Source organism: Plectropomus leopardus, chromosome 2, assembly GCF_026936395.1.
Source record: "Plectropomus leopardus strain MGB_pleo_1.0 chromosome 2, ASM2693639v1, whole genome shotgun sequence".
Lineage (NCBI taxonomy): Eukaryota > Metazoa > Chordata > Actinopteri > Perciformes > Serranidae > Plectropomus > Plectropomus leopardus.
Window position 1 is genome coordinate 12,625,458 of NC_142177.1, and position 16,799 is coordinate 12,642,256.

Genomic DNA, 16,799 nt, shown 5'->3' on the forward strand with positions numbered 1-16,799 from the left:
TCAGCTGCGAGTGAGGTAAAGAGAGTTAACACAGGCAACAGACTGCTGCCAGATTTTTAACAGCGGATTAGGACATAACGAAAGAAAAACAATAGTCTGACATTAATCTTATTTTAAAAATAATCTTAGCCCGAAAAGCACTGAAATACTCTTTATTTTCACTACATTATTACAACAATAAGTCAGAAATCTGAGAGTTAAGTCTAATTTCCTGCATTTAGCTTAGTTAAAAAAAAAAGATTAGAGGTGCATCTTAAAACTCTATTTTTCTGAAATTTCTGTAGACTAATGAATAACTTAAGAATAATACACTTTAGACTGTCAAAATGTATGTGAAACTTTAGATATACTTGTAACTTGTAAAATGTTTTAAGTGGATTCAAGCCTAATTTACAGTAACAAGCGCAAATTATTGAGGGCTATTCCACATTTGGAGGTTACTATTATTATTATTATTATTATTATTTTCTGAGCTTTTACTGAAGTGTTTAACCCATAGATTTTATGTTCTTTTGTCTGTTATTCCTGTTGATACTGATGTAGGCTACATTCATTATTTTAAGGGAGCTTATGAGGGGATAATTATAGAAGTAGAAATAACTATTAAATAAGAATTAAGTAAAAATCTAAAATGAAATAAAGATATAAATATAATAATAATTATAATAATAATAATTTTACATCTTAATCCTCCCATGATTCCTCCTGCTCTCCAGAGCTGTTACGGCTTGTAGTAGCTAGTCGGAGCTCTCTCCTCCTCTTTGAGTGTCCACAGTGCAGCTACGCCTCTCGCCTCTCTCGGCAGCAGCGGCAGCAGTGTAGTAGTAATCTGCCTGCCGCGCACTCAGCTCGCATTTTGTGTCACGGTGCCACCGGGAGAGGGGCGACAGACTGCTGCGCGTCAGGGGACACCAGTCACCATCCGCACGGTTCAAGCAGCGACATCCCGCCGCGGGCAATGACATTGGCAGACTGAAGTTGGGAATACACGAGAAAACGCAAAAATGACGGTGGACTTTGAAGAATGTATAAAAGATTCTCCCCGATTCAGGTAAGACTGCTGCTCCTGGCAGGAACATCACAGCGGTGCGCAAAAATGGCACACCTTCTTTTACGCATGATTTTTTTTTTAGATGTGCACTAAACGGTTACCGCTCGTGCAAAGTTGGCATCAATCGTGTGGTGATTAATGTCCGATTCGCTCGTGTTCAACGGCATGTCGGCGTTTTTTTTTTCATTCTGGACTCTTTGCATTTGTGATCAAATCTTAAATCGTATTCACTGAATTTGTTTTTAAATGGCGTTTTTGGTTGGTTATTAAAGCATTCATCTGCACTGTGATACATTTGCTGGAAGACACGCGCGTGTCAGTGGTTGCAGTGTGTCTGATTTTTGAATGTGGGTTGTAACGTTAACGTAACCACGCACAGGGTGAGGATCCATTTTGCTTTAGTGTAAAATTGCTAAGTGATTTTCGGCGTGCTTTTACCAACAACGTGATATGAATGAGGGAGCACTTCTTCAATCTGGCCTTATAACATGTGACCGTGTGTAATGGGATGTGTGTGAGTGGTGCAGCATGGCATACAGGTTGGGTGCAGTCTTTTCATTTGCTCAAAGAGGAGGCCCTGTCACCCAGTAGTGTTGGGAGGCTGGAGAGGAGATGCCCTTGCAGCAGCAGCAGCAGCAGCAGCTTTGGCCTGGCTGGCAAAGAGGCAGCAGGGAGTGGAGTACACTCTCTCTCTGCAGGGATGGAGCTGGTATCCTGGGCACAGATCCAGCTGTTCGGCCCCTTGCCTGCCCTGCTGGAGGGTTGTAGCCACACTCAGTCCACGTGCCAGTCTGGCACTCCTGAGCCTGCCGATGGGAAAGTAGCAGAGGAGATTCTAGCAGCATGTAGGCCGGGGATCCCCTGTTATCTACGCCAGGGAGAAGATGTGCTGCCATAGTGTCATTTATTCAGTGCTTTACAGAGAAGGAGCAGAATGTTAGACAAATATTTTGTTCTCTGTTTCTTCTGTTCTGTTTCTCCATGTCAGCATCTGTTGCTTGTTTGCTCTCTGTTCTGTTTGTCATTTTTTGTTGCTTCCCTCTTCCTTTCTGTCAGACACAACTTTACCCTGTTTGTGACTTGAGTGAGAGAGCAGACAGTGGAAATGAAAGAAAGAAGGGCTGAGAGGCAGGCATTCAATTTGCTGCTTAAATCCCACCTCAGTGATGGATGGCTGAGACGGAAGGTCACAGGAAGAGACATTTTCTGCCCAGTTCTCTTTCCCATGGACTTATGAAGGCTGTTATTTGGAAAATTCCAACACTGACAAAGGAAGCTGATGTTTCCTCGGGTTTACAAGCAGTAGGGAAAATATAACGTTGTGCAATACTGTGATCATGATCATGGTTATGAAAATCCTTATCCTGGTTTGACTCATATCTGGATTATAAAATTTACATGGAGCATGAGGTATCTTGTTTTTTTCATTCCCATGTATACATGATATTTGATATTATCAAGTTTCTGATCACCTGTCAGTGCAGGTCTTGGGTTTGGTTTTTTGACTGCCTCAACACTGCTGAACAAGGATCACAACAGGTGTAAGCATGTGAACACACATATTGATTCCTGCAAAAAAATGACAGTATAGGTATAAACCAGAGCATAGTTTTTACTCATTTTATAGTGGTACAAATATCCATGAGTAAGGGGCAGATCTACATCTTTAGTCGTAACGCATCTTTTTGTGGTTTTGTGTCTATTTAGCCCTTCTCACACAGAGATCACACTATAAAGCCGTTATGAAGTCACACACAACAGTGGCGTCATTCCACTCCAGTGTGTGATTTTAGACAGCATGCCGGCACTGTGGAATCAAAAGAGATGTAATGGATGTGACATGTAACACAACAAGGTCAACCTTTAATGTGACATATAGCATTCGTGTCCGCGGGGCACCCTGTAGCTCAGTTGGTAGAGCAGACGCCCGGTATACAAAAGCTGTGTCTTTTTGTGCAGGTGTGCAGTGGGTCGCACACATAACAATGTCACACCCATGTCCCCCATGATCCTGTCCTGCCAGCCTTCCTGTTTATATCTTACATGAAAGAGAGACGAGTCTGTCCATTCATTCTGTGATTGTAGCTTTTATACAGAACAAGGTGACATAACCGGGGGGAACTCCTGCCTTGAAGAGGTTTCATAAAAGGAGCTTTTTTTGTAGTTAGTTTGTGTATCTTTGTGGTTGTTATGTCTCTTATGATAGTTATTTTGTTTCTCTTTATGGTAGTTTTGTCCCTTTTTGAAATTATTTTGTATCTTTTTGTGGATTCTTTCCATATCTTTGTATCTCTTCTTGGTCAGTACGTGTGAATTTGAAATGCATTTTGCAAGTGAGGGCCAGGGGGCCTCTCTTACACTTTAGGCCCCTGGCCCTGTGCCCAGTAGGCCCTTTCAGTGATCCATCCATGCCAAGAGTTATTCTAAATGCCCAAACAACTTTTAATAAATTAATAAATAAGGTATTGTCTAAAGAACAAATTCACGACACAACCATTACTATAAACTGACTTTGACGCTTAATTAAAGACAGTCGTTGCAGAAAGTTTTCCATTATGTTAGAGTGACTGGTGCTCCAGGTTTCTTTCTCCTCCTTGTTGTGTCATTCTGGAGAAACAGAAGTATGAAGAGCAGAGAGCCGGTCTTGTCTGTCTTCCCACACATAATGTTAAAACAGCTCACACACACCCTCTCACTGCAGGTCTTAACTTGTGCCACTCTTTTATGTGCTTATGCATGATTTGGTGAGCATGAACACATTTTTACGGTATGTCTGGGTATCTGTAACACACATCTTTTTGCTTTGTATGCTAAACTCCTTTTTCCTCCCTGTCCTGCCTTTTATTTAGGAATCACCTGCTGCATTCATTCATTCTGTAACCAAAGCTGAGATAAAGCCCTGTGCACCTGCCTGTATTTGTTGGTGTACTAAATGGTTGTAATCTGATTCCCTGGAGGCACTTTGGGTCAGTTCTGGTTCGAGCTCAGAGAAGTTGTTATGCCTGTGGTGTTGTTTTAATGGCAAAACAAAACTGTAGTCAGAGAAGTTTTCAACAAGATCAATATTATAAACTAAAACCAATTGACTTGAACATGACATTTTGATAAGCTGTTTTAGACATGGCATGTTACTGTGATTATCTTACTCATCTGCTAACAAACGAGTGGGAAATTGCTATTTAGTTTTTGTAAGTCAACATACAGACCCAGTTATCCTAAAGGCAAGTATTACGTGATCGTTTTAGAACTTATATTTAGTCCTTTCATTGATGTTATGGTATAAGTATTAATATGCATATGTGGGGGTGAGCTGTTGCCTAGCAACAGCTGCTCAGTGTGAGACAAATGGGAGCGGGGAGAAAAGAGGACAGAGAATTTAAGAATGGAAGAGGAGAGTGGATGCTTTGAAGACACGCTGTCATTACTTTGAATTTCCCACAAAGAGGAGTTTCATTATGAGAAGAAGGTTCACTTGCTTTCTGTTTAGATACATCTTATGGATGATAAAATTAAAGCACTGGTGTAGATTTTGGAGAGGACGCCGGGGACACGTCTCCCTCAATATTCAGAACAGGAGCATATGCCCCCCCCCCTCCGGAATGAAAACGAGAGCGTAACACAGGACTTTTTTTAACAAACTTTTAGAACGCAACTCATAGATGCAACAATAGTAAAGTAGATGGTGGCAGTATGCAACTTAGCTGCAATGATTCGGTAAGTTGATTGACTAAATTCATGTGCAACTACTCTGGTCTTTGAATAAGCAAAAAGCCAACCGTTTAAAGGTTTCATGCTTCTGAAATGTAAGAATTTGATGCGTTAATTTGTCATACAAGATTAAAAAAAAACAACTGAATAGCTTTGGATTTTTGGATAGTTGCCTGGATAAAACATAGCATTTAAAGATGTCCCTTAGGACTCTGGGGGATTACCATAGATTGAGTTTCAGTTCGGAATTTTGGCAGTCGCCACCTTGCTTTTTGGAGCCAGAGGTGACCATATTTGAATAAGAGGTTGGAGCTGTGGAGGAGCGAGGGATGGATCTGACTCACAGACTGAGGTGGCGCCTCACAGACAGCTTGTAACATACCCAGCTCTAAATATGTGTAACTTTGGGCCTTGATAAGTTACATAAAAATCAATTTCTTTTATTCATATTTTGTGTCAGGCTGTATACATGTTCATTTCTGCTGTAAAATTGGGCATTTTAAAGCAGGGGTCTTTGAAGATTGATTGGACTGGACGGGAGCTGCACCCAGTGGCCTTTCAAGGAACTGCAGTTCTTGGCACTTTGAGTTTGCCGCTGTAAAATTACGCGGGCTAGTTTCACTATTTTCCAACCTTTTATTCAAAAAATGATTTATTGATTAATTGAGGGGGGAAAAAAAAAACAGACGCCCTTGAGATAAAGTTTTTAGTACTTAGACTTCTTAAAGTTATAACTGTAGAAGGTGAAGTTGGTGAGGTGCGAGTCTGATGTTGAAACCGATAATATCAAGCGTACTGCTGGTGCCTCTTCACTGCATTATGGCAACAGCGTAAAAGAAAAATAAAAGTACTGGATATGGGAATAGCAGTTTTTGCCGCTAGCGATGGGTATCTCAGGTCAAAATCTGTACAGCAGGGACTTTACAGATCCGGGAAACCAGCTGCACCTGTCTGCCTCTTTCTGTCATTTAAATCCCACCCACATACAGTACACAGCACCAGGCGATCCAGACAGGTTGAGTGAGTGAGTCAACAAGACTCAGAAAGTGACAGGAGGAGACAGATGGGCAAAGTGGGCACAAAGAAAGTTACGTTGCAATAATGTGTTGCACCAAAAACATTGTTATATTCTACCTTTTTTCAGCACAACAGTTTTTAAACAAATCTGTGACATTAGTTCAAGACATTTAGAAAACGTGTTGACTATGTTTTAGAATAATTCACACCAAAACCACCCAGCATTTATTTGGAATTACTTTAAAAAAAAAAAAAAAAAATCAGCATAAAATATTCACGAAAGCCAAACTGTTGGTCATGTTGACTGTAATTGGCAATCGTCAACAGTAAATCATTTCCCATACAGGACTGGCTGATGTTACACTTACCACCTTCATATCTCTTGAAAGTTGCCAAACCTGCCTGCTGGTTGACCTCATATTCAGATAATCTCTTCAGGCTCCAGGTTGCTACATGTCATACCCTGCAGCCGGGAAACGTTAACAATCTCCAGGCCCATTTGAAAATCACAACAGACATTAAGATATGTTTACGTCTTTTATTTATCTGATCATATCTGAGCAACAACGTTGTGCATAAATTATTTGAATGATAATTTATCATTTTCCTCTACTCTTTTCTTTGTCGGATATCAGCAGTACCTATTTTGCTCCTGTCAGGTGTGTACCTCCCCTGTAGTTGCCATGGTTACCTGCAGGAATTACAGATATGAGGTCACGACCTTGTCAGAGCAGTCGGTGTGCTTTTGTTGATAGAGGCAGCTCTTAAACCCCCATATTCTGTGGGAAAGGTAAACAAACTAGGCATGTCTTATTGTGTTGACTGATCCAAAGTGATTATTTTTTCATTTACTTCCTCCACGTGCTCTACTACTCATAAATACAAGATGTTATTGCATGTGCTGCTTTTCCTTTCCCACTCCATGAAGTAATCATTACATGAACACAATCAGCACAAAATAATTAGTGATCTTACATGTGATTTCCTACCTTATTTTAAAAGCCTGTCTCCATTTATTGACAGATTAGAGTGCTTTTAGATGCTTCAGATATTTTTCTGGCATTTTGGTTCCTCTCAAAGAAGTACTACTGCTGGAAAGATGGCCTTTGTATAAAACTTGTATGTCTGTACAGTGGTAAAATACAAATACTTTTGAAACTGTTGCTAAATGAGCAGAGAAAACAGAGAAAAAAGATTATGTTGCTCAAGAGGTAGTACACCTACAAATACCAGAACACACTGACCAATGAATCCACCCGCTGGTGGGTGACGTAAAGCAAAGTTATCCGTTTGACACGATGGCGGCCGGCTGGTAACAAACAATCTCGTATTACCATTAAATGGTTAGCTAAAACATATTAAGTAACAAATATGCAGCTCAGTTACAGAGTCCTGGTTTATAATTTTTCAGCACTGCTTAGTTTTACTGATGTTTTTCGGCCTGTATTTTTACTGTGCAGGAACCAGTGTGGCGCCCACTTCCTGTTCACAAACTATGGCTATTACAGCTAAACAGGGCCTTACGTTTGTTTCTGAAAACACTTAAGGAGAGAAATAGCAGTGTTGTAAAATAATCATGATTTGCATGAGATCAGCACGGCCTAGTTTTACCGACACAGAGAGAGGATGAGAGAGAGGCGGGCAGGTTTGTCTTTGATCAGCTGTGTACACTTTATATCCAAAGTGGCAGCATGGGTGGCTGGCAGAACAAAAATACAGAAGTGCACCTTGTAGTTCGAGCAACAGCGCAAGAGCCAGCAAAACTATATGATGAAATTTTACTGGTTCAATGGTGGAAGGTTTACCACAGCTCACCGAATCATACTAGCCACATTGTTTGATAAAAGCTGGTTGGAAATTGGTGGTGTCCCTTTAAGTTACATAAATCATTAGCTAACTGGATGTGGTCAAAGATTGGAAAGCACTATGAAAAAAGTGCTCTTATATGTAATTTCCTAAATTATTTTAAAAGCATGTCTCCACTTATTGGCAGATTGAAGTGCTTTTTGACAGTCTAGATATTTGTCTATCGCCCTAGTTCCTCTTGACTGCCTGCAGTTTTATACCTCACCTGCATCATCATCACCTAATAATCTTCCTTTTACACACATCATCATTTTTCCTATCGAAGATAATAAATTCCTGTTGGGCAGCAGCCTGTGAAATATGTAAATAGGTACCATGCTGCCTTCTGTAGTCGGAGGAGGTGAACTAGCACTTTTGTTGCCAAGGGTGACCAGCAGCTTCGGTGGAGAGGGCGACTGCCTCTCTCCACCAATCTCTGCCTTGGTCAAGGATGTAGCTCTCATCTGTTCCTGTCAGCACACCAGCGGAGAAAGCACGGTTGTTTTATATGCTGAGTAAATGGAATGGTACATTATGACCTTGAAACAATGCAGATGATTTTATAGTAGAAAAGAAAATGCATTAAAGTGCTGAATAAGATTACCTGTTGCCAAAGTAGGCTGACATTGATGTACTGCATGTTTGCTAATGCAGTGATGCCTGGAAAGTGTCCCAGGCCTAAGCCACAGCAGTATGATTTGCCAGCATTCAGCCGTTGTCCTTGTCTGTTTGTCTTTAACTCATTTTGGAGAAAACCTCTTTCAGAGCGACGTTGACCTTCTGACCTTCTCCAGAAATAGATCCTCTGCAGCATCAAGTCCTTGGCAAAACGCTCAGAAAGATTCCAGACCACTCACATTAAGTTGCTAATGTCAAGACACTCATTCCCAACCACTCTCCCTAATGCATCCACATATGATGTGCTCGGACAAAAAGAAAATGACTGTGTCGGCTTAGAATTTGTATCGTCTTACCCTCCATTTATGGAGCTTCTCCACCCATGTTGAAGCTTTTATCAGTCCTGTTATTTGTTCTGCTAAAGATGACTTTAACAAAATTGCTCTGCTTGAGAATTCTGTCTTTTTTTAAATCCCAGAAATACCATCAGTCTTCATTGACAATCACCAGAAAATGGCAAGTAAATCTCCTGCATTTGGCACTAATCTTTAGGCATTTGCCCCTCTGAGCAATAGGCTTTTCTTTGAAGGTATAGGAAGGTCAAACAATTTATTTATGCTCGAGGTAGTCCCACACATGGGGAGGATGTATTTATGTAGGTTTATCTCTATACTGGGTCTAAAACATCAGCACAAGTTTATGATTAAAGTATGGTTGTTTTTTTTTAATATGCACAAAGCAGCCAGCTGCAGACAATGTAAAGAAATGCTAAATTCACTTCCAGTTACATCATTTTTGCTAATGTAATGCATATGTTGTGTAAATGCATACAGTATATAACAGGACATATCTGACAGTGTGGTCCAGATAATTAAATCTGACATGTTGAATATTTCGTACTTGTAATTATATCTAACTTTGTTTACCCTAAACAATATGTATATGATGAAAAGATTGTTTTGAAACTGACTATTGAAATATCCAAAGAGGAGAATTCAGACCATATGCATTTAGGTAGATGGTTTTCAGTGTAAAATATTTTGGACAGTAATGTCAATTTCATTATTAAAGGAATACCTTACTCCCCCACATAACCATTTGTATATTAATAACCGTGGTACTTTGAATTCATGTAGAAATTGTTATTTTTCTTGCATGCCTCTGGTGAATGAAAAATCCCAAAACTGAGAAAATTCTTGACAAATTAAAGTCAAAAGGGTTTGCATTTTAACACAGTAAAAGTACATCAAAACATCCGTTTACAAACTCTCATGTATTCAACTGTATGCTCAGAACTTCCCAAACAGACAGCCCTTTGACGGGAAACTGAACTAAAAATGAAACGTATCTATGCTCTCTTTAAATCCAGACTCCAAAACAGTCATTTTACCACGCAGAACATGGGAGCTGTTGGTCTACTTCTGCCTCCATCAGTTATTTTGTTCTTTTGGTGTTTTAAAGTTCAGTGTTCAGATTCACCAAAGTTGTACAAAAACACAAACTACCAATGGAGGCAGCTGTAAACCAACAACTCCAGCTTCCAGCGAGGTAATATTAGTGTTTTGGTCCGGCTGTGAAGAGAGTATGGATAAGTTTCATTGTCAGTTTAGTTCCCCCTTGAAAAGGGCTGTCTTTTTATATAGAAATAGTAGTAGTTAGAAATAGTTATAGGTTTAGTGTTGTTAAATATGATCCCATTTTACCTCATTGCATCAAGAATTTGGAGATTTGTCATTTACCATTGAGGCATGCAAGAAACACAGTTTTCATCATAAATTCAGCGTAACATGGGCTGTTATTGCTATACAAATGGTCAATTGGGGAATCAAGTATTTCTTTTAGTATTCCATCAGTAATTGACATAACAACACTGTGCTTTCGAATTATATGTTAAAGACACACATGATGTCATTTTAAATTACCTAATGCCTTGCTAATAGTACACTCTTGCATTGTGGGATAAAAGCTCTGACAGGTTAGACTGTGGTAGATCAAGGATCAGGTAAAATCCTAATGATGCTGGTGATGTCAGTTAACTGTCCTCCTCCTCCTCCTCCTCTCCCCCAGGGAAGCAACCCTTTAACCACCAATTGACCTTTTAAACCCTCATAACCTGCAAGTGTCACAGAAAGACAATGCAGAGCATCAGGGCTCGTAAAAATATCTGACATCCCCCATCAGTTCACATAAATATTTTAGTTCCCACTGTGTGTAAAGGTAGAGGCCTTGGTGGAACGCTCTGACTGTGAACTGCAGGGAACGCGTCTTTCATGTCAGAAGCATGACAATTTGTGGTTACTTCAAAGGAGTGGTGGAAGTGGAGATGTGGTGTTAGTGGGCAGGAGGAGAGGGTTTGCTAGGTTTGGTCCTGCTGGTGCTCCAACATCTCTGTCTTGTCTAACCCTCTAATGTACAGATTTGTCGTGCTCTTTCTTTCCTCAACAAAGAAAATTGACAGCTGAAAGACCACGGACCAGCTGAACAAAGAGGGCAGCCCCACCCTGTTGATGTGAAAGCATGTGCGCAACGAATTGATGCCCCTAGATGATGTCAGATGAAATGAGCATGCTGCTTCAGTAAATTAGAGCCACGTGGCATCACCATGAGGTTCAGTAGCTGCAGATGTTTGTTGAATCCAAAAATATTGCTGTCGGTAAAGATTTTTCAAGAAGTAATTTACTGTTTTTGACAGCTTCAGAGCTTGCAAAATGCAAAATTTGCTGACAAGGCATTTTGAGTGGCTACAGTTTGTTTGGAACATGGTGTGTGTGGTGATCATGATTTCTTCTCTGCTTAAAAATCTTGAATTCCTACTCACATGACATTTACCAATAAAGAGAGTCTGATGGCTTAATCCTGAGTGATAATTCATACAGAGGCGCTATTCAGATGTCAAAAGAAAAAACAATATCCCACATGTCGATTTGAGAGGAGATAATCAAGCTGTGCCTGAATCGAAAGCATCATATAAAAGCGGATGTGTCACTGCGGTCCCTCCTGTCACTGGTGATTGATTGAATTAGGCCTGCAACATGAGTACACATCCATTGATTTCTGCCTTATCAGAAACCTCCACCCACTACCCATTTTTAAAAACTGTGCCTTTAAAAAAAATGAAAAAAGGCTATTATTCTTTGTAACGCTGGTACTGATCCCTGTTTTTGGAGGCCAGCGACTGTACACTCAGAAGCACATCTTTAGCAAGTGGTGACAGTTATGCGTGCAGTAATCTACGCCTGTATGTGGTTCTCACTGCTGGTCTGCATTTGTGTTACACGCACATGCACACATATGCTGTCTGATCATATTTTCATATTTGTGCTTCACAGGCATACAGTATTTTGGCGTGTTCATAAGAACATCAGTCCAGCACGTGGGCACTTGCACTGAATCCACGGTGCAGCAGATTTTCTGCACGTGTTGCCGGCGGGCTTATTGCAGGGACCCATATATGAAATAGGATTATCAGTAACCACACACTCTGATTAAATCAACTGGATAGCCTACGCACCCTATTAAAGCTCACACACTCTCAGCCTCTTACCCTGAGAACTTCAATACAATTCCTCGTCCCATTCAGCAGCAGCAGCAGTGTGCAGGATGAAGGAAAACTGCAGAAATTGGTTTGACACAGGGAGGGTGAGGGGCGATATTAATATTTTTTTAGTTCAGGTACCATTTGCCACAGCTTTACAGGTTTATTCATACTATTAATCTGACCTTTAACCTGATCAAGGCTAAGTTATTTTTAGACCTGCCCTCACGGTCATTCTTCACTGGAGGGATGCTTGAACTACTGTGCAGTTCAGAATTTGCTCTGAATTTTAAAGATTAAAGATAAGGACAGGGAGGGTGTTTGCTGTGGATTTAATGTGATTGCACTGTATGTACAGATTTGCATTCAAGGCTTTGATAGCTTTGATGGCAACTGACCCTTTGCTAAGCCCTCCTTAGTCACTGGTGCTGCGCCTGACAAGCACATGTATACAGTACAATTTACAATGATAATGGAGGCAGAATTCCCACTCAAATTGAGTAGTCATTTTTAAAATAATGAGCCTCAATTTATGTTATGGGGGCGGGGGGGGATCTGAGAAGTCAACTCCACATGCAACAATCATTCTTGGCCTGTCCAGTAGTGCACCTGGCAGAACGGGCACCCCATGTACAAAGCTGTGTCCTTGCTGAAGCAGTTGTGGGTTCAACTCTAACCTGCGGCCCTTTGCTGCATGTCATCCCTTCTTGGCAAAAAACGAAAAAATCTATAATAACGAAGCAAAAAATAATTGTTCAAAATCGTTCTTAATCATCCAAATCTACTCTTATCCGGGTGTGCTAAATGATGATTCCCACTGATCATAAGTTATCTATATTTGCACAGGTAACACCTCGTAAACACTATATAAACACAGGTGTTGTGCTGTGTGCAAAGACTCTGTCACATGCCCAAGTATTGGGGATGCCACCAAAGAGACGATGTATGGAGAAGAAGCACCTCTGCAGTAGTGAAATCGATGTACTGTTCAATAAACTTAAACAAAGTAAATGTGCAATTCCAGAGAGTCAGTGCTATAGTGTTACAGGAAAAGTAAAAATGCAGCAATGGCAAAACATGTAGGTGCTGTAAATGTTAAATGCTGTGGACCAAAGCAAAAGAGCAGAATGGAAACTATCCAAGTTTTTATAGTCTGAATTGAAATCAATGGACTGATCATCTGTTTTTAGCCCACAAAGAGAAGTAAAAAATAATAAAATAGCGGTGAATCCCAGATCTTAATGGGTACTAACAAAATAACAACAACGAACAAAAACAAGAGGACCTTTTTTGGTAGATCCCTTACCAGCATGAGTCCCAGTGCCTCCTCAGTCTTATGTAGAAATAAATTTTAAAAAAAAAGGTTACTCATTTTGGGGACCATGGATTTAGTCAGCTGAAGTGATGACTGTACTAGCAGATTTCAACAGCTTGCTACAGCTAATGAAATTAATCTGCCATACTGAATAACACCAACTCTGCAAGATGGTTACATGCTCTGTCTCCAGCTGAATCATTTCTAATCAAGAACCATGTAAAAAGCTCTTAGAAATGAACATGATGGCTATACACGATATAATGCTTAGAGATTGAGTCTAAAGCTGCACATGCCAGGAAAAAAGTCAGCATCATGACCGGTCTATAATTCATCTACGAAGCGGGGAAATAAAGAAGCAGCAATGGACCTGCAATAGCCGGTTAGCCATTTTATCATAGACAGTATTATAAATTAAAATGTGATCATCATGCAAACATCCCCAAACCAAATAAAGAGCAGATGCCCAGTTGCGGTTGCTAAGATATGACTGAACAGTTGCGTTTCAGGGGAAAGATTTAGCAAGCGGTCATTTAACGGTCACATCTGTAATGCCTCTGCTTCTGTGCTCAGTTTTTCAATTATGCAGCGATGATTGATGTTTAGGTAAACTAAAGGGGTAATAGGCAATGAATTAAAAGTCCCAATTAAAGTAATGACTTCTTCAATAAAGATATTACCATCATCAGCAGGAGAAAGCACTCTGGAAATAAAGCTTCAGTATTTGTGCTCACTGGTCAATACAGATCAAGTCAGAGACATCAGACATTGTGAAAGGGATTCTGGGTATTATATTAAAATGACCCCATAAGAAACAACTCTACCACAAGATCAGTTGGGTTTATGGCAGATACAGAGGTCTGATCCCTGAACAAATCTGGCTCCCATCATGAGCTATGAGAGTGAAAAATGTGGCACAAACTGAATCTTCTCACCGTTCTCGCTGCAATCATTCATCCCCACTGAGATCAGGATTCGGTGGGGAGTTTGTTAACGTCCTGCCAAGGCCTTTTGAAACGCGAATCAAAACTATTAAGTAAATTGCCTGCATCTTGTTCCTGGGCTTGCTTTTCTTCATCTTGGCACTACGCTGTATTTTTTCAGTGGGAAACGTTTGTCTATCCTTGGTTGTCCTGCCCAATTTAAACACTTCTTTTGTCTTCACTAAACTGCAGATTTCAAGGCTTTTTCTGTCTTTAAAACCCTGTTTGCTGGTTTGGCGCAATATGTTCTTTTGTCACTATGACTGACTGATGAACAAGGAGACTGACTTTTAGTTTAGCCAGACAGAGTTCAAGGGGGACCTATTATGCTTTTACTGTTTTTCTGTCGGACATATAATGTTACAATGTTGGATAATATTCATATTAAACGTGGCCAGAGGTTTGAAAAATGAGGTAAACGCATATAAAAGTAATCCGTGTGAGCAAAAAACTTTACAGTGCATGGCCACTATACGCGTCCAGTTGGCACAAACACGTATCTGCCCGGCGTCACCGGCCAGTTGTGGCTGCAGTTTGACTGGCTGTTTTAATGTAAGCACCGTTAAATCGTTCACATTTTCACACTATCTTGTTGTGCAGCCTACTTACTCCGCATCATAGGTATCCCAGCATGCTTTGTGCAGTGAAACAGTCACTGCCAATACACAATGAGAATGGGAGGGAGTTTCTGGTTGCATATAGTTGCTTATAATGAATATGCACCGGCTTCAAATGGTTTTAAATGCTCTGTTTCTAACATTTTTCGACACTTTTTAGACGTCAGATCACGATAGATTTAACTTACCTGGTAGAGCATGCATCTCATGTAAGCTTAGTCCATAATGGTGGCTGCCTGGGTTTGAGTCACCCCTTCTTAGGCCCAGTACACACTGTGTAATTTTAGGCTCTCTCGGATGAAAGATAACCATTGTGACAGAAATGTGGTAGTATCTTTGGTCGTGGCTCTAAAACGGTGGTCCTACTGCCCACAGTGAGAGAGGTTCAAGGATGGCCATTGTCATGGTTGTTGGCCAGTTGGCTTCTTTTCCCCAGCCACAACCACGTCAACATTTTCCTCCTCCTTCTCTTCTGACTTTTTCCGGCACAAATAAATGCCATTACAGCAAGCTCAGTTTGCTTATTTATATGTATTTTGCTCTCACCCCTACAGCAGCGTAGATGGATGACGCACGCTGATGACGTTTTGTTCATGCATATTGGTGTTGATGGACCTATTTCATAGCCTGCGATCCAGTAAATGATGTCATCGCGTGATCTGTATATGCCCAACTTAATGTCTGCAGGAGGCTTTACTCGTTCCCCTTTCATGTCTATCTCTGCACTATCCATAAATGCAAAAAGCCTTAAAAGTAAAAGAAAAAGAAGGTGCCGCTGTTCTTCATTACAATCATTCCCCCAGCTGTAATAATAGTGCAGAAAAAAAGCCAAAAGCACAGGTATGTTAGACCCATAAACGCTGACTAATCAGAGCAGACTGGGCGTTTTTCGGGAGTCAGGTGCTCAGACAGAGGGTGAATACAGGTGTACAGACAGTATAAAAAAATAGTCTTTTTTTTTGGTTGTTTTTAGATTAAAGCATTTTAATGTGTTTTAGTAGAAACCTACAATACAAGTATAAACCTGAAAATGAACACAGGTCCCCGTTCTAAGTGCTCAGAATGGAATCCATGTCTGAACTGTGAACCCCAAAACTTGCCGTGGAGAGTACCCTCCCCAGGAAGTCGTTAAATCAAACTGGAGGAAACTAGCGGGACCAGCCGGCGTGTAATATGTGGAATGCATCTGTGGTGAGCCAGACTTCTGTGCTGACTGCCACACATTTAGGCATGCATGAATAAACCCTCTCAAGACATTAAGTACATGTATGCACACATGCATAAAGCTGTTAAACATGTAGCAGCATGTGTGTGTTTGCACATACAGCGCACATGTTAAAGGCTGTTGCAGCAGATGGTAATAGTGTCACATGCAGTCGTATTCTGCAGCGTGAAAGGGTCAGTCAGCCAGTGAGGACGACATGGTGTCTCCAAACTGCGTGATGTTTAAAAAAAGTCTCAAAACAGTGAGGTTTTTTTCTCCAGAAACAGAACTTTTAACTTCAGGGTGGCTTTTTGTTTGTTTTGTTTTTTTCATACACAATCTTGCACTTCTTTATACAGTAGAGTTGAAGGATGAGAAAATCATTTCTCATCCCGAAGCATTTTTCAACCGTTTAAAAAATTAACTCCACCATGAAATATCAACTGCAACCCCCGTTGTTTACACCCTGTTAAAGTGGCTCACGTCGAAACTTAGAAATGTATGGGGACAAGCCAGTTCCACAAGACTGGCTGTTTTTTAAGACACACATACATTCTTCAGTTGTTTATCTGTTTACCATTCAGGATCATATTGGTCAAAGGAATCCCTGCCTCTGACGTCGGTATGACTAATGTTCCTGTAAAAGAGGACATTTAGCCGCAAGTGGATGTTTGTTATTCACACACAATGTTGGTATTATGCGGTGCCCTGCTTGCCTTAAAAAAAAACAACCCAACTGGTTTAACCGACTGGCAGAGGACAGACAGAAAAAGATAAAGAGTGTGAGGCCTTTTGTCAACATCTGTCATCGCTCTTACTCCTACTCTCAGTTTCTCTTTCTCTGTGGCAGTTGCCCACATTTGTCTCAACATTTATCCCGCAGGTATTGTGTCCTGTTCTCAACCT

General features: G+C 40.6%; 1 protein-coding gene across 2 annotated transcripts in view; it reads left to right on the plus strand.

Moving 5' to 3' along the window:
- Positions 1-750: 750 nt before the first annotated feature.
- LOC121953896 (arf-GAP with coiled-coil, ANK repeat and PH domain-containing protein 3) overlaps positions 751-16,799 on the plus strand; it is a 76,438-nt gene continuing 60,389 nt past the window's right edge. For both annotated transcript variants that reach the window (XM_042501170.2, XM_042501178.2), the window contains exon 1: positions 751-1,051. In XM_042501170.2, the coding sequence (XP_042357104.1) occupies positions 1,005-1,051 (47 nt within the window). In that variant the 5' untranslated portion in view covers positions 751-1,004. The remainder of the gene's footprint in view (positions 1,052-16,799) is intronic.